At 38.6% G+C, this 23,714-nt stretch overlaps 1 protein-coding gene across 1 annotated transcript; it reads left to right on the forward strand.

The window, feature by feature from the left end:
- The first annotated feature begins 955 nt into the window (after nt 1-955).
- On the forward strand, nt 956-23,164 carry LSM8 (LSM8 homolog, U6 small nuclear RNA associated). Its single transcript, XM_039220941.1, has 5 exons — nt 956-985; nt 16,662-16,866; nt 17,992-18,032; nt 21,298-21,425; nt 22,909-23,164. The coding sequence occupies exons 1-5, from the start codon at nt 956-958 to the stop codon at nt 22,997-22,999; spliced, it is 495 nt and encodes a 164-aa protein (XP_039076872.1). The 3' UTR covers nt 23,000-23,164.
- The last annotated feature ends 550 nt before the right edge of the window (nt 23,165-23,714 follow it).

Raw genomic sequence — 23,714 nt, forward strand, 5'->3', positions numbered from 1 at the left:
ACAGCAAGCTACGATCCTGATTCTGTGTATGTGAAATTTTAAAACATAACATAACATATACTCTATGTGGACACACAAATCTAGGAAAGCATATTAATGGTAATACAACTTCAGAATAGGAGAACAGAGTGGAGGGAAAGAATAGGAAAAAGATTAGCTTCGTTTGCCATGTTTTATTTCTGTTTCAAAAAAAAGCTTACAGTAGGGGCGCCTGGGTGGCTTAGTCGGTTAAGCGTCCGACTTTCGCTTAGGTCATGATCTCGCGGTTCGTGGGTTCGAGCCCCGCGNTCGGGCTCTGTGCTGACTGCCAGCTCAGAGCCTGGAGCCTGTTTCAGTCTCTCTAAAAAAAAAAAAAAAAAAAAAAAAAAAAAAAAAAATAAAAAAAAAAAAAAAAAAAAAAAAGCTTACAGTAAAATACACCGAAAGAGGGAAAGGAGTATACACTGTCAGGAGGAAAATTAAGAGGAGACAGTAGGTCTTGGACGTCAGAAAGGAAAGGAGATATGTTTCAAAGCATAAAATAAAACAGACCATCCAACTCTGCAGAGAAGTCAAGTGACATGAGGATTAAGCAGCTCTATCAGTCAGAAACCTTGCAGAGTTTCAGCAGAATAATGGAGGTGGGAGCCAGATGGTGGGGGGTGGAGAGAGGAGGCTTGGCACCAAAGAAGTGGAGGCAGTGAGAGCAAATGGCTCATTCAAAAGACTTGGCAATGAAGAAAGAGAAAGATATACAGCAGTTTGAATGAGAAATATTTAATGTGTCTGATGCTTCAATTTCAGGCAGGTGGATAATCAAATAACTCAACATTTTTTGCAAAACACTGAGTCCTTACATTTTCAAAAATGAGAGACAGAAGTAAGTCTTTTTTCCTTAAGAGAATATCTGCAAATTATCTCATATGTTAATATGGCATAAAATAACATTAAAAATTTGATTCAAATCACAAGTAGCATGAACAGCAGAGTTGAAAAAGTTAAACAGGTAAGCCTTGAGATGTAGGGATTTTCCAGATGTGGAGCTCACCCAGATCCTCACAAAGTGAGCACACATGTTCATGTAATCACCCAGTCTAGTTCAAGGCTGGCCTTGAACCTTTCAGATTTAGAAGCTTAATTTCATCAATGGGAATATAATTAGCTTCTTAAGAAGCTGATCCATCCTAACAAAGCTCACTGCAGACTACTGTTTGAGCCACTTTCCTTATTATAAGCTAAGCAATCTAGATAGATCAGTCTGAACAAGGACGTAAGTTACTGGAATGGGTAATGAAAGCCACCTTCCAGGTGACAATAGCAACATCTTTGTCAAGTGGCTTCTTACACCAGCCTCAGAGAACATTCTTTCTCTAGGTGAAGCCTGCTCTGGCAAATTTCCTTTACTGCACCTTTACTTCTAAACATCCTGCTTCTAAGCTGCATATCCCATTCCTTACAATGCTGATACCTTTCTGCCCAGGAGGAGATAGATCTCCATAAACTGATTCTGCTTTTCTTTGCACTGAATGCACTACACTTTTTATTAATCACCACCAAAAAGAAAATAACATTTCATCTGCATTTACAAGTCCATTAGTGTATGCTGAAGGGGAAAGTTGAAACTCCCTAAGTTTCAGTCATACTTACACCACCTTCAATGAATGTTACTACACGTGAGAACATACTAATATATATGTATTATATATATAAAACATCTAATGACATATACTTTCATTATTTTATTTTTCTTCAAACTCCCATTATTACCTAAACTTATTTGCAAAAGATATTTTATATTATTACCATTAATTAGCAACCCAGGCTATACTCGACATAAGGAAAAATAACCAGTAATGAAAGAATAAAAAATAAAAATTCTTCAATAATTTGTTTCACTAGTACATCTATATATGCCCCCACTTACTGTCACAGCTATTAAAACAGGACATAGTTTTGTATCTTATGTAAGGTCTAATACAGCCCACGCATAACATCAGCACTGTTCTGATTCAGCAGACCCTGATATGAATGCTAGTTCAACATTAAAAAAAAAAAAAAAACCTTTTAAAAAATTGTAGCAAATATGAATTGTTTATATTGTTAAAAAGAAACAACAAGCCCAAAGTGGAGTCACCTGCTAGCCCCACAATGTAATACCTAACTACAGTTACAGCCTCTTCCAGGAGTGGAATTTGCAAACAGTCTGGAGTTTCCTGGTTGGCACTAGGGAGGTGGTAATCTGCCTGATAAGACCTGCTGGCCTCCTCCTAAGGGAAGGTAACTACCTGAAATAATACACTCTTTTGACTTTCTGGTCCTACTTTCCTGTCTATAAAAACTTTCCATTTCACATAACTCAGAGCTCTCTTCTGTTTGCTAGATGGGATGCCGCCTGATTCATGAATCATTGAATAATGCCAATTAGACCTTTAAACTTACTCAATTGACTAAGTTTTTTTTAAAAGTATGTAATGCTCCTTAGGATAATATCTCTAAAATGAGACCAATTTCCATGGAAATAATCTGGCAGGTCTTTCATGAAATTTTAGAAGAGTTCTAATGGTACACTTAAAGGACTATCATTAAATGATTTATTGCTAGATAGGTGGTAAGTTTTAAAATATTTTCTCAGACATAAAATGGTACAGTTCTTTTGGACCTACAACAAAATGCTAATTTTGCACAGCTCATTCTATTCAATGTGTTTATCACCTTAAGACATGGAAAAATGTTTTAAAGTAATTATCTTTTATTAATTTTTTTTTTAAGTTTATTTTTTTTTTTGAGAGAGAGACAGAGCTATGAGCGGGGCAGGGGCAGAGAGAGAGGGAGATACTGAATCCGAAGCAGGCTCCAGGCTCTGAGCTGTCAGCCCAGAGCCCGACGTGGGGCTTGAACCCACAAACTGTAAGATCATGACCCGAGCTGAAGTGAGACGCTTGACTGAGCCACCCAGGCACTGCAAAAATGTTTTAAAGTAATTATTTAGGAAAACAGAATAATAAGGAATTAAGGGAAAGGTACAAAGAGTGTATTTTCAGAGGCTATTTGAAAATGTATAGGGGAGCTAATTAGGTGCAGACAACACAGAAGGAAAAGCCTCAGAAAAACTTCTCTATCCAAAGTTAGCAGAGGCCCTGTGTTATGCTTTCTGTCCAGAAGTTTTGTGACCAGGAGTCCCTAGAAAAAGATAAATGTATTCTGAGCTGTAAGGTTTTTGGGACTTCTCACCAAAGGGACAGCAATTATAAATGCTCATGTTTAAATCTTTATTTCCAAATTTAGGTTCATGGTTATATTAAAAACTTCAAGCAAATGCAAAAGGAAAAAAAATAAGACATATTAATATCATTTTAGATACTATAGATATTATACACAGGGAATATGATTCAACTCAATGTAACTGAATTTATGAGCTGCTTAGAGCTTTGGGGCTTTGTTGGATTAGCTTCAAATAGCTTTTAGGGAAAAGAGGATACTTGTTGGCTGCTTCCTCAGGATTCATTTCTCCTTTTGTCCAAACATTTTCTATCACAGAACTCACCCATCCCAGTACAAAGCAGCCATGTGGTGGGAGGACACCCCCAGGTTGGTTAAGTTCAGCAGTTGGTTAAGGTCAGTGCACCTGACCGCACTGAATGGTTCAGGGAGGGACATGCATCACATTTTGACCAATGAAATGTGACTTAATGAGGAGTCCTATGAATAAAGTTTCCTTGCTCTTCTGTGGGAGCTTTAGGGAGTTGACCTGGATTGCTTTCATACTTACTGGGCACCTCTCTACTGGCTTCAAAACCATTTACTTCCAGAGGTCAGGACCTGTACTCCTTTCCAGAATACTGCCTACCCTTGGGCTTGGCTGGTTTTTGCCTTCACTTACAGTGAGCTGGAAGTCTGCCGCCCCCACTCCAGGCAGCCCTTCCTAAGGACTAGACAGGGAGTTGTAGAAGCCCAGGTCCCTTTCCTAGGATGAGAATAAAACTGTACAGTGACAACTCACACACCAACATTTCCCAGCGGAGTCAGACTGACACCACTTTTGGTGAGAACTGGCCTGCAAATGTACCTGTGCTTGGGTTTCCTCTGCCTCCTCTCCTGCTTCCCTCACTTCCTTATAGATTCCTCTTAGGAACACTTCCTCAATAAACCAATGACATGTAAATAAATCCTTGCTTCAAGTTTTGCTTGTGGAGACTCCATCCTAAGACATTCTTCTGATTGGAAAGGTCTGTAAAGAGATCTCAGGACTCAGACGAGGAATGTAACAAGGCAAGTCTCATCACTGTCACTGTTGAAACAAAAACCTGACGAGCCTTTTGCAAACCCTATCTCACACCCAGTTATTCCAGGAAAGAGGCATGGGTAGCTCAAACCTTCATCTCCACCACCTAAATTGTCAAATTGTAAGTCTGGCTCAAGCTTCTCAATGTCATAACTAGTTCACCGTGGTGCTGAGGAGGAAGGTGAGCTCAGATATGCCTAATGTTTACCTGAAGAGCCCAATGTTTGGGAGATACACAGGCATATTGGTGGCATTCTACCTATGGCCAGTCAGATTCACTCAATGGTGCTTTCAATTTGGTATTTTTTTTAATTATTTTTTTATTTTTGAGACAGAGATAGAGAGACAGAGAGAGACAGACAGCCAGAGAGAGAATCTTAAGCAGGCTCCACGATCAGTACAGAGACCAATAAGGGGCTCAATCTCCTGGCCCTGTGACCACGACCTGAGCTGAAATCAAGAGTTGGCTGCTCAACTGAATGAGCCACTTGGGCTCTCCTCAATGGTGCTTTCACTTTGGTTTGCCTTTGAACCAGTAAGCAAGAGGAGCAAAGGATATACATGAGATTAGGATAGAGATTAGCCACAGTGGCAATCAGGAGGCACATCTAGACTCTGGAAATATCACTCTCCCCAAGGAAGGAATCAGCAAGTCAGAGCAGCTGTGAATCGTCAGCTCATTCTCCACCTTCCCCCCCCCCGCCCCCATTTCCGGCTTGATGAGGGAGGGATATTCCGAACTCAAGAGTCTAATACCATACATTTTTCCTAAGCCATACTCAAATAACTGAGTGATTTCTGCACTCATTTCTTAATACATCACTGAGCCTGAGTTTTCAGTGATGTACCCCCATATCTAGGGATATTTAAAGAGGTCTGCAGAGAAGCCCAATCCTGTCCTTTGCATCATCTAAAAGATAATCAGGTGAAATCTGATGATGACAAGGACTATGGTTAGGCTACAGCTATTCTCAAGCTCAAGTAAGATATAGACTCCTTTGAAAGGAAGAAGTATTTATGATCTCAGTTTGGGTGTTCCCAAATGCAGATCCTGAGGCATGAATTCAAGTGCAAGTAGTTTATTTAGGGAAGACCAGTAAGGGGGTGGAAAAGAAAAGGAAGGCAGCTATGAAAGGTGCACTGTTAATCCAGATACTGTATTGAATGCCAGGCGATACACCAACCAAATTATCCCAACTTGATGCAGGTGCTGAGGTATTATAAGCCCACCTCGTCAGTCATGGACTGACAATGCTAAGTTCCTAGCATTTCCAACCTACCACCATACAGACAAGGTTCCATCAAAAGCCCTCAACCACAGTGATGCACATATCAACAACTGAAAGTCACTGGAGCATACTGAAATAATTTTGAGAGAACTGGAAAATGGTTATTATGCACTTATGAATCTAGAAATTGAGCTAGAAGTGACATAAAATTGGTCTAGCTAGAGTGACCAGGATCCACAGCATAACAACAAAGGATATGCAGGGATGTTCAGTTCTCACAGAATTCATGGCAACATATTTACTTAAATTGAAAAGAAAGTCAGCTGATGGGTCTGGTAATGGATTTTGCTGTAAACTTACAAGTCAAATCTGCAGCACCAAGGTTTGAATGAAAATATATTTAGGGGTGCCTAGGTGGCTCAGTTGGCTGAGCGACCAACTTTTGGTTTTGGCTCAGGTCATGATCTTGCATTTCGTGGGTTTGAGCCCCGCATCAAGCTCCATGCTAACAGTGTGGACCTGCTTAGGATTCTCTCTCTCTCTCTCTCTCTCTCTCTGCTCCTCCTCTGCTCTGTCCGTTTCTCTGTCTCTCACAAAATGAATAAACTTAAAGAAAAATTTAAGAAACAATATTTAAATCACATACACAAAATACTATGTGGCAGAAATAACATTCTTTGTAATTAATAAACTTATGATACAAAAATTTAGAGTTTTAAAGTAAGCTTGTATGAACAGGTTTTAGTTAAATTATTTTTTTTTAGTTTAAAAAAATGTAGAAGGGTACCTGGCTGGCTCAGTTGGTGGAGCATGTGACTCTTGATCTTGGGGTCGTGGGTTCGAGCCCCACACATTGAGTGTAAAGATTACTAAAGTAAATAAATAACCTTTAAAAAAGGTAGAAATAAGTAAAAGAATGTTTGAAGGTCTCTGCAGCTCACTGCTAACATTACACTTCAAGAACACCTCAAAAGTCAGAATTCTTAGTTGTCAGCTTGAAACCAGAAATCAACATAAGCTGATTTAAGCAGCAAAGGGTTATTAAAGGATATTCAGTAGCAACATAATTGTGAGACAGGCTGGAGGAAAAGATTCGGAAATTACACAGCTGTGCGGCGTGTCCTAAGGCTGCGGCAGAGCTGGGTCAGTTAGAGTCCTGTGGACACTACTGGCAAACATTACAAACTGAAGCTGATGCTCCCAGTAGCACCAGTGGTATGGCTCCTTTATGAACTTGTTCTTGCTGCAACTGATGTGATCTCAAGAGTGAATTCTCTGTAAGTCCCGATTCAAAGTGTGAGGTAATTATAAGCAGAGACTCGGGCTCTTATGCCAAATCAAAGACCAAGGGGGAAAAAGTACCTGTTATACTGAGCTCTACCTAACACCTTCTGATGTTGAATAGCCAAAAAAACCAAACCAAACCAAAACAAAACAAAAAAAAAACCCACAAAGATTAATATCTCTAATGCAAAGTTGTGTTTAATTTGAATTACTACTTTTGGTTTCCAAAAAAAACCTCTCTGCTGATAATTTCCTTTAACCTACTGCATTACAATGTCTGTGGTTTTTAATTTGGTTTCTAATATATGTGTTAAAATAAAGATCATTCTTTATTTTCTATTATTTTCTATTTCTCATGCAAGAAAAATCCCATTACATGCGTTATTATCACATGGGGTAATGACTCAGAAAATGTTTCTGCAATTCTGCTGAAACTCCAACAATAGGAAGGAAGGGTGAAAAGATGAAAAAACACAGATTTCTGAAGTCTAATCTGAGTTTTGTTTGTTTCTTGTTATTCATGGTAGAAATTATTAAATTCAGAAAAATGGAGGAATCATATCTTAAAGTTGGTCAAACTGGGCATCACGGGGATACCTACAACTGGTTAGGATGATGATGAATCATCTCATTTTCCTGTTGGGAAGTGTGTGAACTTTGTAAAAGGACAATTAGGTAATATTGATATAAAAACTTTAGAAATCTCATTTGTTGACATTACAGACAGAGATCTGCAAACTTTCTGCAAAAGAGATAGAGAACAAATATTTTGACTCTGTGAGCTATATGGTCTTTCACGATCACTCAACTTTGCCATTGTCCCTGAAGAACAGCCACAGACATATAAATCAGTAGGTATGGCTGTCCCAATAAAACTTTATTTACAGAAACATTTGGTCTGAGAGCTATAACTTGCTACCCACTGTTAGAAAAGTTTCATAGTAACAATACAGATGAGTTGAATAGAAATAGATGAATATAGAAAAATATATATAATAAATGCAGAAGAACTTATTGTTGATTAATTTTTTTGTAAGTGTCCTAGCCAAAAATTTGAAGGAAGAGTCTCAAGTGCCCACATCTGAGCCATTAACCTTAAATGACCTTTTGTTTATATCATATTTCTTCATTCTATTGGGCATTCCTTTGGACAACATTAAAACTGTAGTGTTGTACAGTAGAGCCTGACTGCCTAGGTTCAAAAACTGGCTCTGATTTACTAACAAAATGACCTTGGGCAAGACAAAACCCAAAGAAACTAAAACCATGGAACATGTTCACAAGAGAGATGGAGGCTGGGAAGACAGCTGAGTGTCTGATTGAGAAGACTTAAGATTTCAGTAAAGGTTGGGGCGCCTGGGTGGCTTAGTCGGTTAAGCGTCCGACTTTCGCTTAGGTCATGATCTCGCGGTTCACGGGTTCGAGCCTCGCGTTGGGCTCTGTGCTGACTGCCAGCTCGGAGCCTGGAGCCTGTTTCTGTCTGTGACTCCCTCTCTCTCTGACCCTCCCCTGCTCACGCTGTCTCTCTCTCTCCTATAAATAAATAAAAAAATATTTAAAAAAAAAAGATTTCAGTAAAGGCTGAGCATGAGCTACTTCTTGCCCTCCACCTTACGATAACGACAATATGATGAGTCAGAAATACGCACATGAGTAAATAGTAATTGGGGTTGAAGAAACTCATGTTTTACTTAATTCCACTGTGGAGGAAATTCTGGGGAGAAGTTTAGAATTTAAAGGAACTTTGTACCATAGAAAAAGATAGTCACGAACCAGAGTAGCTAAGTTGTTTATAAGTTCTCCAAAATCAAATATGTTCCAAATCTCTAACATATAGTACAGTTGATTTTTCCTAATAACTTTGGTTAGTCAAAATCCAGGAAGATAATAAATTAAGACACTGCATATCTCCCTTAGTTTCTATTGCTGATATAACAATTACCACAAACTTAGTGGCTTAAACAATAGAACTATTATCTCACAGTTCTACAGGTCGGAAGTCTGGTATGGAGATGACTGGACTGAATCAAGGTGTTGGCAGAATGTGCTCCTTATTGGAGGCTCTGAGGAAGAATCCATTTCCTTCCCAACAGGCCTGCTGGAAGATTTTAGCTCCTTGCCTTTGTGGGACCAAGGTCCCTGTTTTCCTGCTGGCTATATAAACTAAGGGCTGTGCCCAGCTCAAGATGATCACATTCCTTGGTTCACGGCCCCCTTTCTCCAACTTCAAAACCATGAGCAGTGAAGCCAGTCCTCACATACATCTCTCAGACCCACTCCCTTGCCTCGATGTTCCACTTTTAAGGGCTCGAGTGATTAGAGTGGGCCCACCTGGATAATCCAGGATATTCTCCCCATCTCAAGGTCCTGAACCTTGCCCACATCTGAGAAGACTCTTTTGTCATACAAGATAACATAATCACACATTCCAGGAACTAGGAAGTGGACATCTTTGGGGTGGAGTGAGGATTATTCTGCCTAATACAATATCCTATTTGTCCTTCTCAGCCTTCCCAGTGGTACTGGTATCTCAAAAATGTCAGACTGCCTTTGAGTACTCTTGGATATCTGTTCCTTTCGATGTTTAAAAAAGTCTACATACAAAGGCAGACAATGACATATTTATGGATATGTGCTGACAATCCATTGTGCAGACTCAAATCTTGTCTGGTGAGTAAAACAACTAATTACTAATTATTGTCACAATACTGACCTAGAATCTAGAAAGCTCTCTGTAAGCCCTGCTATGTAACCCTGAGTCACTGAGCTTCTTTGGGACTGTTTCCTTGTCCATAAGAGATAACATGGACTTGGAAATTCCTAAATTTCTTTCCAGTTCAAAAAATCTAGATCCATGCTCTGAAAAAAAGGTGGGGATGAGGTGGAAGAGTAATATAGCTTAGGTATAAAAATAATGAGAACTTTTCAAAAATAGTAAGAAAGCTTTGATTTTGTTTCATTTTTTTCTACACTTTTTTGTATTAAATTTTTTTTTACTGTTTGTTTACTTTTGAGAGAGAGAAAGAGAGAGACAGAACATGAATGGGGGAGGGGCAGACAGGGAGATACAGAATCTGAAGCAGACTCCAGGCTCTGCACTTTTAGCACAGAGCCTGACACGGGGCTCAGACTTACAAACCAGGTATCATGACCTGAACTGAAGTCAGATGCTTAACTGATTGAGTCACCCAGGTGCCCCAGCAAAACATATTTAAAAATATTTTTTTAATGTTTATTTTTGAGAGATAAAGACAGAGAGACAGACAGAGTACAAGTGGGGGAGGGCAAAGAGAGAAGAAAACGCAAAATCCGAAGTAGGCTCCAGGCTCTGAGCTGTTAGCACAGAGCATAACACGGGGCTTGAACCAACAAACCATGAGATCATGATCTGAGTCAAAGTTGGATGCTTACCCGACTGAGCCACCCAGGCGTGCCTCTACCCAATACATACTTTTTTTTAATGTTTATTTATTTTTGAGAAAGAGAGGGAACACAAGCAAGGGAAGTGCAGACAGAGAGAGAGTGAGCATCCCAGGCAGGCTCCATGCTGTCAGCACAGAGCAGGTGGCACAGCTCAAATTCATGAAAGGAGGTCATGACCTGAGCTGAAACCAAAGTCGGATACTTAACTGAGCCACCCAAGTGCCCCTATCCAATACATATTTTAATGTAATTTCAGCATTTGCTTCCCAAAAGTAACCGGAGGTTACTCAATGCTCAATTTTTGTCAATATAATTCAAATACTCCACTCTACCACTCCATTTATCTTTTGTACTTTCTGATATTATTCATCCCTCATAGCCTAACTTCAGTATTTTTCCCTAAGGATACCAATATATCAAATTTGATCTCTCTTTCCTTTTTAAGATTTTATTTCTAAGTAATCTGTTCACCCAACATGTAGCTCAAACTCACAACCCCAAGATCAAGAGTGGCATGCTCTACAAACTGAGCCAGCCAGGAGCCTCTAAATTTGATCTCTCTTGCAATATAATGTCACAACAAATCTAAATCAATCTATTCCTTCAGTGTGGATTATACCATTCAGGAATGAGTTCAGGTGAAAGATTCTAGACACCTAACTCAAAGTAACGTTTGCCTTCAATACGATTTTTTAATTCTGTCATGCTAAATCCCAATGAAAGAGACAATAAAATTTTACCTAAAATGCAATCCAAGCCACTAAAGACACTAAGCTTTAGATACCAGCAAGTTAAACTGTAAGTAAATGCATTCAGCTTAAAAGAGTGTTTCTTAACTTGCTTTGTGATAGTGAGAACACATAGATGGTAATTTATACCAAAAAAAAAAAAAAAAAGATACTGAACAGCTCAGGTATGGGTGCTCCATTTGGATTAATCCTCCTCTTTACTTGCTATTTAAATAAAGCCACCCACTGTACAAATTCAAACATCCTCTTAGGACAGAGTCAGGGGCTGTAGACCTTCCTATCCAAAAAGCTACCTGCTGCTAAATCGGAGGGTGAACCACAGAAGAGGAGAAGTAAACAGGGTCAGATTAACCATATTTAAAGCCCATGTTCTGAGTAGAATAACAGTCTGTTGTGCTAGAAAGCCGTTCTGTATAATACAAATCAGCTCACGCGATTATTAAATAGGAGAAAATATTATAATAACATGGAAGGCGGGTTAGTTCATACTTAACTTTTTCTAGCACTTTATGTCTTATGCTACCAAGAAACAACAGCTGAACGCAAAGTACGCAGCTGACTCCACCATGATCACGCCAGGCCTGGAGGAAGACAGTACACAAATGACTTCTTTCATTGTGTGGCACCCCATTCTTCCTTTGGCTTAGCTCAGCCCTGGTCTCCATTTTGATTGTGCTTAGTTTGCAGTTCTCTCAGATCTTTGTGCAAAAGCCACAGAGGACAATTAATCAGAGCTACCAGTCTCTGGCATCGCTACATTTTGTACAAAGTCTGCGACTGCTTCTCCGCCTGCAACCTCACATGATAATGGTCCTCTGCTCTTGTTCCAATCACTCAGCAGTGTCAATTCTTCCATAAACTCATTTTTCAAGCTACCTTCAACTCTTTTTAAAAGGAAAATAAGTAATGACAGCTTTTCTTTGTTAGGAATTGTCCCCGTTAATGCTGCAGTTCAGTAGTTCGCAAACTGTGTTTCATGTTGCAGTTACCTGAGGAGTTTTGGGGGGAGGCTGGATCCCCAGCCTCTCCCTTCAAACCGTTTAATTCGGAATGGCTGGGGGTGGGACCAGGGCATCAGTTTTCAAAGATCCCCAGGTGATTTCAGTGAGAGCAAAGTCAGGGAACTATTACTCATCAGTAGTTCTGATGAGTAGTCCCTTCCATTTCTATTTTTTCCTTAAGCTGGTACAGTAAGAGAGAGTTTTTAAAAAAATTTTTTAAATGTTTATTTACTTTTGTAAGAGAGCACATGTGAGCAGGGGAAGGGCAGAGAGAAAGAGAGGGAGGGAGGGAGACACAGAATCTGAAGCGGGCTCCAGGCTTTGAGCTGTCAGCACAGACCCCAACGAGGGGCTCAAACTCATGAATCATGAGATCATTACCTGAGCAGAAGTCAGACATGTAATGGACTGAGCCACCCAGGCGCTCCAAGTGAGCTATTATTTTTTAAATATAGTATTTACAGGAATATACATAGCACACTGTAGCTAAAATGTTTCATTACTATTTGGGTTTTCAAAATAAAAATAATGTAAAGAATGCATAAAAGTATACAGAAGTATTTTGTTAATGTACATTATCCTTTATAAAGGCAAACAGTGAACCTCCTGAGATAGACTGGTTCTCCACTGGACCTTTAAGGTAAAGTGAATGTCATTTTAAATGTAACCAGTAAGTTCTGTAGCTTCACTACTAGCTGGTAAGCAACAAGTGTTACATGTTCACAGTTTTACAGACTGGGCCCATCTACTTTAATACCAGTCCTGTCTTTTCCTGGGTCTCCCTATGCTTGCCATCTTTCCAATTCACCAACCACTATCACAGTGCAGTCCACGATATGCTGCTTTTTTTTTAAGTTTATTTATTTTTGAGAGAGAGACAGAGTCAACGGGAGAGTGGCAAAGGGAGAGAGAGACACAAAATATGAAGCAGGCTCCAGGCTCTGAGCTGTCAGCACAGAGCCTGACAGGGGGCTCGAACTCACAGACCACAAGATCATGCCCTGAGCCAAAGTCGGATGCTTAACTGACTGAGCCCCCCAGGTACCCCTGCCCCACTGCCTTTCTTAACCATTATCTTTGAATGATATTTCTTCTGCTTTACCATTCCTACTACTATAAATCAGAAATTCACACCTGGATTCTTGTTAGCCTTCTTATCCTTAGTTCCTACCACCACTAAATAAATAAGGTCAGATTCATTTTCCTAAAGTGCATTTGTACTTTTTCTCAAGCCCCAGTTTAAGTCTTATGCTTTTCATAAGACCTTCCAAGATTCTAATACATATCCCTCTTCCTCTTCCTCAAGCACTTAAAATGTGTAACCCTTCAATTTGGCCAATTAGAAAAAAGGGCAGTGAACAAGCTTCAGGACTGAGAGAAAGGTTACCTGTGATATAGGCCTTTGAGTAATAATAACTAACATATAATAAGTGCTTATTTTATGAAAAGCTTTACAAGAATTATTTTTAGTTCCCCCAAAATCTGATGAGGTAAGTACTAACATTTTCTCAATGTTACACTTGGGGAAACTGAGTTAAGTTTATGCAATCCACTTGGTTTGGATCCCCTCCCCACAGTATCCAAATCTAGACAGACTAGTTCCTAGCTCAGTGTTCTTAATCTTGATCCTAAACAAGTCAGTTGTATGTGATTTCTCCCGCATCCCTTAACGAATGGGAGTTTATAATGCCTGTCTTAATACCTTAAAAGAACACTTTGTAGTTTATAGTGTTAAATGAACTAATACTTCAACATCAATTATCTTTCTTTATAATTTGGAATATTTATTGTTTTTCCATGTACTAAGTATTTCAGGTTTATAATTAAAGCTCTGTTCCTATTCAGTAATTTACTTGTAAGGAGAGAACATGATTTATGTCCTTTTTTGTCTTGGAAAACCCTAGAACGATCTATTCAATATATACTGCTAATTGGTTGACACTTTTGGAACTCAAGAATGTAAATCAATAAGAAAAAAAAAGTAAACAGAAGTTCATATCATATTAGGTTAAAAGCAATATTTTCCTTGGGCCGTTCACAGGAAAGTGCAAATTCAGTCAGATCCTAGTAGGAGTCTGATTCTTCAGATTAACAAAAGAATACAGAATACAAAGGGAAATGAGTTATGTCCTGAGAATCGGGATGATCATTAAGATCATCCTGAGCAGTGTTTCCAGAGAGACTCATTTTATACACATTGATTTCTACTAACAAAAAACTAACTCCCAGCATGTCAGATGTGTAGGGATTCTCCTTTCTCTTCTCTGTCCTATTCTTGATTAATCTTATCTGTTGTTCTGGATATAGGTGACTGGATTACTAATGAGGGGGAGGCTCATGATTGGGCTGGGAGATATAAAAATTTTAGGCTAGTCTTTTTTTTAATGTTTATTTATTTTTGAGAGAGAGAGAGAGAGGGAGAATATGAGTGGGAGAGGAGCAGAGAGAGAGAGGGAGACAGAGAATCCCAAGCAGGCTCTGCACCATCAGTGGTGCAGGGCTCACGCTCATGAAGCATGAGATCATGAGATCATGACCTGAGCCTAAATCATGAGTCGGTTGATTAACTGACTGAGCCACTCAGGCGACCCTAGGCTAGTCTTAAATGAACTAAATATGAAAGCAAAATTTAGTTTTCTCCTTCAGGACTAATGGAATAAAATCAGTATCTATTCCAGCATACTTTGGTTGACTCTTTTTAACAGTAATAGAGTGTCATTTAAATGTGTAGCACTTTGAGAGGTTTTGATTAAAACTAAAGGTCTCATTGTACACCTTGTTTTTTCAGTTGTCAGATGTTTATATTTATCCTTTTCCCCTGATGGAACATAATTTTCCTTTATGAGGCGCTGAACTCTCTGTCCATATAATCCCAAGGTCATCCAAATATTTTTTTTTTTTGTCTTACTAACTGGGCTTTTCTTTATCCATAGGCTCTCTCTCTGAGAATTTGTGACCCTTAGGGATTACAGAAAATACAGCAGTTTTAAGACTTGTGTAGGGGCACCTGGGTGGCTCAGTCAGTTAAGAATCCGACTTTGCCTCAGGTCATGATCTCATAGTCTGTGACTTTGAGCCCTGCTGAGTTTGAGCCCTGCATAGGGCTCTGTGCTGACAGCTCAGAGCCTGGAGCCTGCTTCAGATTCTGTGTCTCCCTCTTTCTCTGTCCCTTCCCACTCATGCTCTATCTTTTTCTGTCTCTCAAAATAAACATTAAAAAAAAAAGGACCTGTGTTAAAAAAAATTCAAACCAAAGGGATTTTGTGGTGCTACATAAACACTATACATCTGCTATTTATCTGGCATAAAATTTCCTGGAAACCACACAGGGTCATAAAGTTGTAATGTATTTATGATAAAAAATGTTACTATATAATGCTAAGAAATATTTTCAAACATAAGCACTCTAGAGGAAAAACTTACATGGATTATTCACTTTAAAAATATAGGACATTATTTTTTTAAACTCCTTACTAACAATATCTCATTTATCATTAATCAGCACTGTTTTTTATTTCAATGTCTAACATTTGCAAATCGCAAAATATCTTCATGTTTTCATGGATGGAAGATACTTTCATTTTCCCCCTAAAAATAACGGGACACTCATCACCTAATTCCTGACTATATGGAGTATCAAACAGGTGAGAGTACCTTTCAGTATATAAAATATTAACCATTTGGGAGTGATCTGTAGGTAATTTTGTGAGTATGCTGTAATGAAAACATGCTTCACTTCTCAGAAGAAAAAGGATGAAAATGCAAGTGATTTCAAACCCACAATACTTCAGTTAAGAAATCACAAGCCTAACTAAAACCATGAAGAAATTTTCTAAAAACAGCTCTCGTCAGTATTTTGTATATAGTTTTCTAACTTCAAGTTGTAAGTTACAGTAAAATCGGATTGACGTTTTCTAGTAATATATGGTGATACCCAAAATAATACCTGTGTCAGGACATAAGCAAACTGAGACCCAGGTAAGTTGGGGTTACCTATGCAAGGACACAAGCAGAACTCGTTAGCAGAGCCACGTCTAAAATCTAGTCTGGTGCTTATCTGGAAGCCTCTTCCTGAGTCCGTTCTTTCGCAGGCAGTGGCTGGTCTGCCTTATATTTGCTAATTTCACCCCGAGGACAGAAAGACCTTGTGGCGTGGTAAAAGCGAGGCAGTTTTCGGAGGCTCACAAATCTTTGTGTTTGTATTCAGTTTCTTAAATAAATGAGTAACAACGCCTTCACGCTGGAGCACTTTTAGAGGGAAATGTGGAATGCGCGAACATGCTTTTTACTGTAGTGTTCTCCAGAGATGTATACTATACGGTCACAACGTGCACAACTTTGTCCTGGGCCCCTGAGCTTCTAAAAGGCTAATTTTCGGCCCCTGTGGCAGAAAACTAGGGATCTTTCCACTTCCCCGCATTTACATTTCAAACGAGAACACGTTCATCTCTCTACTTGCGATGAAAACAAGTTCGTTTTCTCCCGCCTTCCCTGTCTTCTCTGAACATTCTCCCCCAGTGACTTCTGCCACACCGCTTTCTCTAGAAGATTCGCTCTCCCACCGTCTCCCTCCTACCCCACCTTCAAGTGGTTTCTTCCTCTCTTCCGCCTGCAGCTCGCTTTTGTCATTTTTGGCTCCTGAGCTCGCCGACCGGAAAAACAGCGGAAACACACTGCGCAGGCGCACTAACTCATCGCCTCTTTGCCTCTCAAGTGTGGTTGGCCGGTTTCTTTAAATTTCCGACCCTCTCTCATCCCGCGGAGCCGCAATTCTCGCGATATTTGCTTCCGCCACTCGGCGGGAGCCGTTGCCGGTCGCTGGCGGGCCTTTTTAGCTCCGCTTGTAGCCTCGGCTGCTGTTTTGTTCAGAGCGGCCGGGCAGAGCATCATGACGTCCGCCTTGGAGAACTACATCAACCGTATCCTCGGGCCGGCTCCTGCAGCCATCAGCCGGGGCCATGGCGAAGCCCGCGTTCGCACCGGGACGGCTGGTGCTGGAGAGATCGGGAGTCGGGATCGGCGGGCGGTTGGGATGTCGGGCCACTGCGCGGCCTGGGCTGCGGGTGAGGGGCTTAAGGACTTGAGACCCGCCAATCCCGATCCCAGGGCTGGAGCCCACTATTCATGGGGATCAGGGCGCCTCCTAAATTTAATCTAAAATGCCCGAAATATTCCAAACTGTCTCTAGAAATCCCTGTCTGTATAGTAGTAATCAGCCATCTGTACCTCCATGCTACTTCCCTAGGGCCTATACGTTCACGTTTGGCGAGGAGGTAAATCCTTGAATTTGTTTTATTTCATTGTCTTTGCTCATTGTTCAAAGATACCTGAAACTTTAAAGATGGTGCACAGATTGAGTTTCTGGCCCTTTACCACTTGAAGTCTCAACTTTGTTGGTAGAGTGAAAATAACGCTTGTTGTCACGAAGGGCAAATAACTTCTAAAACTCCATGGGAAGGCTTAATGTACCCTATATAGGTGTTACCATTTTAAAATCTCAGGACAGAAACACTACATTGCTCTCCTGTACAAATTTGGACAAAAGTGAAATACTAAATACTTAATAACGCAAGCCCACTGGCACCTTGTGACATTGATTATAGCTTCTTTTTTGAATTCCAGAGGCCAAGTCCTAGAAGAAAGTGTCTTAATGCGTTTGAAAACAGTCAGCATTGGTTAATTTAGCACTAATTCAGTTTTCCTTTTAGAGATCGAGGAACAGGTTGAGTAAAGGGGGAAACGTCTTGCTCAAAGTCCAACTGGCAACATTCCCCAGTAAAAAGGAGTACCAAACTTTTCAGCTGTTTTGAGATGGGAAGCAACTGATCACAAACAGAAAGGGATTCTTTTTTCCATGTTTAGGTTGTGTAATTTAATTGAGGAATTTAGATCTTTAAAGTTATATTGTGAATGTAGTAGCTGTGTTGAATAGTTGTATCCTAATTCTGTCCAACTTTTTCCTAGTAATTCAAACCATTTCCTTACCAGATTCTAACATTTTTATTTTCATTCCTTGAGAATGCTTTCCTTAATTCAGTTATCAGGAACTGTTGCAGTTATTACTTCTGATGGGAGAATGATTGTGGTAAGTGTTTAGCATATTCATTCTCTCCTTGTAAGCTTCTTGGTTGTAAAGTTTTACGTCAAACTTCCGATCTCTAATGCCTAAGCACCACAGTACACCTGCATTGCAGTTTTGTTATGATTCAACTCTTTATCGTAAATACCTGCTGATCCATATTTTCTTCATTAATAAACACTGGGAGTAATTTATATACAAAGCTTCTAGGAGCCAGGATGAATAAAAGATTCTGTCCTCAGAGAGCTTCTAGTCTAGTCTTAAGATATCTGTGTATTTTATATTTATCTTCCTCTAACATTTTTTATTTCCTTCCCCCATGCAATGCTCTGACATCCACGACATGAATCATAGGTGGGGTTTTTTGAAATTTGCATATGCTTCTTAGAAACTTCTTTATGATTTAGATACTACATATATAGACTAATGAACATTTAAGGCTTGTATAGTTGTTAATATGTTTTTAGTATCTGTAGGTTGTATGACCTCTCGTTTTTGTAGGGCAAATTATAATTGACTCTTTTATTTCATTTGAACTTTTATCACAGTATCTCCTTTTTAATTCCAGAAAATTCTTGGATTCTCTCCTTGTTCTGTTCCTTGATCTGAGGAATTTATCTCATGATTTTTGGCTACTTAATTATTTCTTCACTTATAAATCATACATTGTTGGTTTAAAAAAAGTTTTTTGTTTTGTTGTTTTTTTTTAATATTTTTTATTTATTTCTAGGAGGGAGAGAGAGAGACAGCATGAGCAGGGGAGGGTCAGAGAGAGAGGGAGATACAGACTCTGAAATTGGCTCCAGGCTCTGAGCTGGCAGTCAGCACAGAGCCCGACACGGGGCTCGAACCACGAACCGCGAGATCATGACCTAAGCGAAAGTTGGACGCTTAACCGACTAAGCCACCCAGATGCCCCTTAAAAAAAGTTTTAAAGCTGCTAAACTTTCTGTTTTCTAACTATGTAATTCATATAATTTAATTGCTTATTTTTTCATTTTGCAATTGTGTCTTTGCTTTCTTTTTCATCCTTGTGATTTTTCCAAGTGAGTCCCTAAGTGACTTGCCAAAGTGTTAAACTTAGCCAGTTATTTAGAGGCATATCATGTACCAGGCACTTTACATCTGTTATATCACTTAATCTTCAATCCAACTCTGAAGAAGTATCCTTGAATTCTCAGTTAGGAACCAAGTTCAGAAAAAGTGAGTCACTTTCCCAGAGTCACTTGGATAATAAGTGGCAAAACCAAACTGAGATTTAAATTCAACTTGACTCTAAAAAAATAAGTAAATAAATTCAACTTGACTCTAAAGCTAAGGCCAGTGCCTTATTTCCTTCTTTAAAAAAATTTTTTTTAAGTTTATGTATTTATTTTGAGAGAGTCAGAGACAGTGTGAGTAGGGGAGGGGCAGAGATAGGAGAGAGAATCCCAAGTGGGCTCCACGCTGTCAGCACACAGCCTGATGTAGGGCTGAAATTCATGAAACACAACATGACCTGAGCTGAAACCCAGCGTCAAGATGCTTAATCAACTGAGCCACCCAGGCACCCCTGTCTTGCTTCCAAAGAGAAGTCTTTTTGTTTTTTAGGCACTTCATTGTATTTTGTCAGTAAGAACAGTTTGAAACATTTTTATCTCATCTTAACACTTCAAGAAATCTATTGCTATTAAATACTTGCAAATAGTTTTTTTATTTTGTAAAAAAAAAAAAAAAACCCTCATTTAAATTTTCCTATTTTTGTTACTAGGATAGATATGTTTGAGAAATATTTTGATTTTATAGAAGAAGGAAAGTTAGGGGTACCTGGGTGCCTCAGTTGGTTAAACCACCCAGCTTAATTCTGGCTGAGTCCGTGATCTCTCAGCTCGTGGGCTCAAGTCCCCACATCGGGCTCTGTGCTGACATCTCAGAGCCTGGAGCCTGTTTCTGATTCTTTGTCTCCCTCTCTCTCTGTCTACCCTGCTGCTCACTCTCTGACTCTTTCTCTTTCTCAAAAATGAACACTAAAAAATTTAAAGAAAAAAGGACAGCTTTGTTAAAAGAGCATTTTGAATACTGAAGTTCAGTAATTTTGTATTTTTTTTTGACACCTGGCTCACTTGATAGAATACTTACATGTAAAATGAAGTCAAGAGGCTATGTCTGTGTGGTAAAAGCTACATATTAATTAGTTTATAAATAGTCCAGATTTTCTTTCTCTTCCAAATTCTAGGTTATCATTTTCTCCTTTTATATTCTGATTTTACATATTTTGATTTTCAAAACATGAAACAGTTTAATAGTGAGCTTGAGAGAACTAACCAACTAAAACTAATATAAGTTGACATTTCTTCAGAAACTTAAAAAGCATCTGAGTTATTGTGTTGTCTTCCTTTACTCAAAACCAGGATTCTTCCATAAAATTTTCTCTGAATATTTCTTTCAAGTTCTGGTTCTACTAATTACACTCCTATTTGTAGCTACCTTACCGGGTTTGGGGAAGATTAAATAAATAGATGTGAGGCCTGTAGAACACTGACAGATAGTAAGTACTCATTAAATGTTAGCTGTCACCACCAGTTGAAGTTTGAGTATATTTATGGAACTGATTTGAATCTCGGAAGAATGGTAAATTATATTTGCCTATTCGTAGTAGTATAATATAGTAAGTAGTTCAGTGGTGTGGCCCTGAAGCTAGACTTTTGTGGTTCAACTCCTAGCAATGCTACTTTCTACTCAGGAAACCTTGCGAGAGGACTTAACCTCTCTATGCCTCAGTGTTTCTTCTCTCAAGTGAGAATAACGTATTTCCTCAAAGGATGAAAATTATTTGAGATAATGAGTGCAGTGTGTTTAGCACAGAGCTTCCTACTAGTGCATAGAATGAAGTGATACTGTTGCGTGACCAGCTATGGCTGGTATGTATAGACTTCCTCTTTTTGTATATTTGTATAGTTTTCTCTTAGATTTTATTTGTAGTAGTCTGTGTCTAATGTTAGCTGCTACACTACCTGGGCTTTTAGGCTGCTTCCTTACACTGGTTCATGGGTGTCCTTTGTAATTCTGAACGACTCTGCACACTAGTTAGATGGGTGGTGTGGTTTTTCCTCTTAAAAAACCAAAAGGTAAGTTTTGTGCCGCTAGGTAATGTTTGTTATAAAGAGGTATTCTATTTTCAGTGGACTTATGTTTAAAATCAGTACTTCCATTAGTGTCCCTGGAACTAAAATTTTTGTGTCATTTAATGTATACATTCAGGTAAACAGAATATTTTTCATTTTCTTTACAGGGAACACTGAAAGGTTTTGACCAGACCATTAATTTGATTTTGGATGAAAGCCATGAACGAGTATTCAGTTCTTCACAGGGAGTAGAACAGGTGGTGCTAGGGCTGTACATCGTAAGAGGTGACAATGTGTAAGTAACATAGGTCTTCTTTTTAAGGCAGGTCAAATCTACTATAGGTGTACTGCCTTGCTGTATGGAGAAGGGGTTTTTATCTACTGAGATTGGTCATATTTCTGATAGTTAAAATGCTCTTCCAAAATAACGTTAATTTTAGAGGAACATAAATATACTTCTAGGGCCCAAGGCAGGGTTTGAAAATGCCTTTGAAACCTCTTGCATGAATAATTTTAAATAATTCATGCTCTATAACAGTTGAATCTATGAATAAGTACTTATCCATTACTTTTTTCTTTAAATTTTTTAGTATAATTGGTATACTAATTTAGTATAATTAGTATAATCACCTAAGATGCCCCATGTTTATGCTGTAGCCTCAGTTAATTTACAACATACTGATATGACAGTTTGAGAAAATATACTTTAAAGGTAGCAATTTAAGAAAATCTACAACAGATAAAGCAATACTGTCCAGTAGAACTTGTGGCAGTGATGGAAATGTAGGTCTGCGTTGTCCACTGTAGTAAGGTGTAACCAGGTGTGGCTGTTGAGTACTTGAAAACTAGTGTAACGGGAATTGAATTTTAAATTTAGTTTAATTACTTTTAATAGTCTCATGTGGCTAGTAGCTATTGTATTAGACAGTGTAGTTATAGAGGCTATAAAATTATTGAATCCATTTCTAGTGAGTATAGAATTAAAACATGTGGAAGGCAGCAAAAGATGCAGTAATAATGTGTAAACATTATTTTGGAAGGCAAATAGGATATAGAAGATGAGGGAATACTTCATCCATAAATTATCTTAAGAAAGTCACATGTGGTCTGAATATAACAACAGCCGTACCCAGCTGGAGAGCCATGGCTTGATGTTCAGCTGGGTATTAATGAAAATAATGTTATAGATGTTATGGTGGTGTTGAATCGAGAAAAGTTTTGCTGGCTTTAACCTTAGCCAATCATATAAAAAGTTATTTGTTAAGATACCTGAGTACTGGTTGCTACTAGTATCTTTGGATGTGAAGAACTTTACTTTCTTTTTTCTTTTAATGTTTGTTTAATTTTGCGAGAGAGAGAGCACAAGTGGGTAAGGGGCAGAGAGAGAGGGAGAGCTGTCAGCACGGAGCCTGATGTGGGGCTTGAATTCACAAAACAAGCCATGAAATCATGACCTGAGCCTAATCGGATTCTTAACTGACTGAATCACCTAGGTGCCCCAGTTTTGGAGTTTTGTACCATATGTATCTGATATATGTCTTTTTCTTTTAAAGACCCATGATCCAATCACACTGTATACAATCCGTCTTTTAATATTGGTTCCTGCAATAATGTTGCCTTTAAATTGCTTCTTGAGTTTTGTGACTTAAATTGCAATTCACTACCTCATGAAAATTGTATTTGCTTTTCACCTTAAGTAGTTTTTACTGTGTCCTTTCAGTTTTATTTAGAAATGAGATTATTTTAACTGTTTTTTTTTTCTCCTTAAATAACTACAGTGCAGTCATTGGAGAAATTGATGAAGAGACAGATTCTGCGCTTGATTTGGGGAATATTCGAGCAGAACCTCTAAACTCTGTAGCACACTGAGGAAAAACTACATGCATTGGACATCTGTAAATCTTTGTATAGAAACTGATTATTCTGAGGATGATGTATGGAATTTTTATGGATGTGTAATTGTGGACTTTGACTCCATATTGATTCATTGTAGTATGATATGTAAATTAAAATATTTCTACATTTCATTGAAAATTTTTTATTATTTTTATTTATTTTGCCTAAATCAGGTTTGGTAGCTTAGTTTAATTTTTCTCTTGAATAGTATCAAAATCTGATGTGTATACTGTGAGAACTTTTGGAAAAAATATTTGATATTTTAATATTTATAGAAAACTAGTTAAAAAGAGAGTGTTGTGTGCTATGTTAAATCAAGCATACAAATACCATCAATAGTGCAAGATCCATGTGATTCTGATTTTTAAGAAGGTCACAGAAAGGTAAGTCTTGTCTGAACCATCCCGTTTACCACACTGCCCTGCTGGTTGGTGTCTCTCTAGCCTTTTAGAAGTCTGGGTGAAATTGTGTTTGGTTAAGAAAAGGAGGAATGCTAACAAAGTTGCATATTATCTGAAAAGAAAAATCATTCCATATCATCTTAAAAGTCATCTTAGTTTTTAATCTTAAAAATTGGGGAATTTTTAGTATTAATGGAGTTTTTGTTGTTTATAAATGTGAGTAAATAAACCTTATGTTTATATTGAGTCACTGCTCGCTATTATTGTCAGAACTTTATGACTCCTTG

Source organism: Hyaena hyaena, unplaced genomic scaffold (assembly GCF_003009895.1).
Source record: "Hyaena hyaena isolate Hyena2069 unplaced genomic scaffold, ASM300989v1 scaffold_927, whole genome shotgun sequence".
Classification (NCBI taxonomy): domain Eukaryota; kingdom Metazoa; phylum Chordata; class Mammalia; order Carnivora; family Hyaenidae; genus Hyaena; species Hyaena hyaena.

Coding starts and splice junctions, on each gene's coding strand:
- LSM8 (XM_039220941.1), top strand. CDS start 956: ATGAACAGCAGAGTTGAAAAAGTTAAACAG. Junction 16,867..17,991: donor CTTGGAGAACTACATCAACC/GTATCCTCGGGC, acceptor TTCAGTTATCAG/GAACTGTTGCAGTTATTACT. Junction 18,033..21,297: donor CTGATGGGAGAATGATTGTG/GTAAGTGTTTAG, acceptor TTTTCTTTACAG/GGAACACTGAAAGGTTTTGA.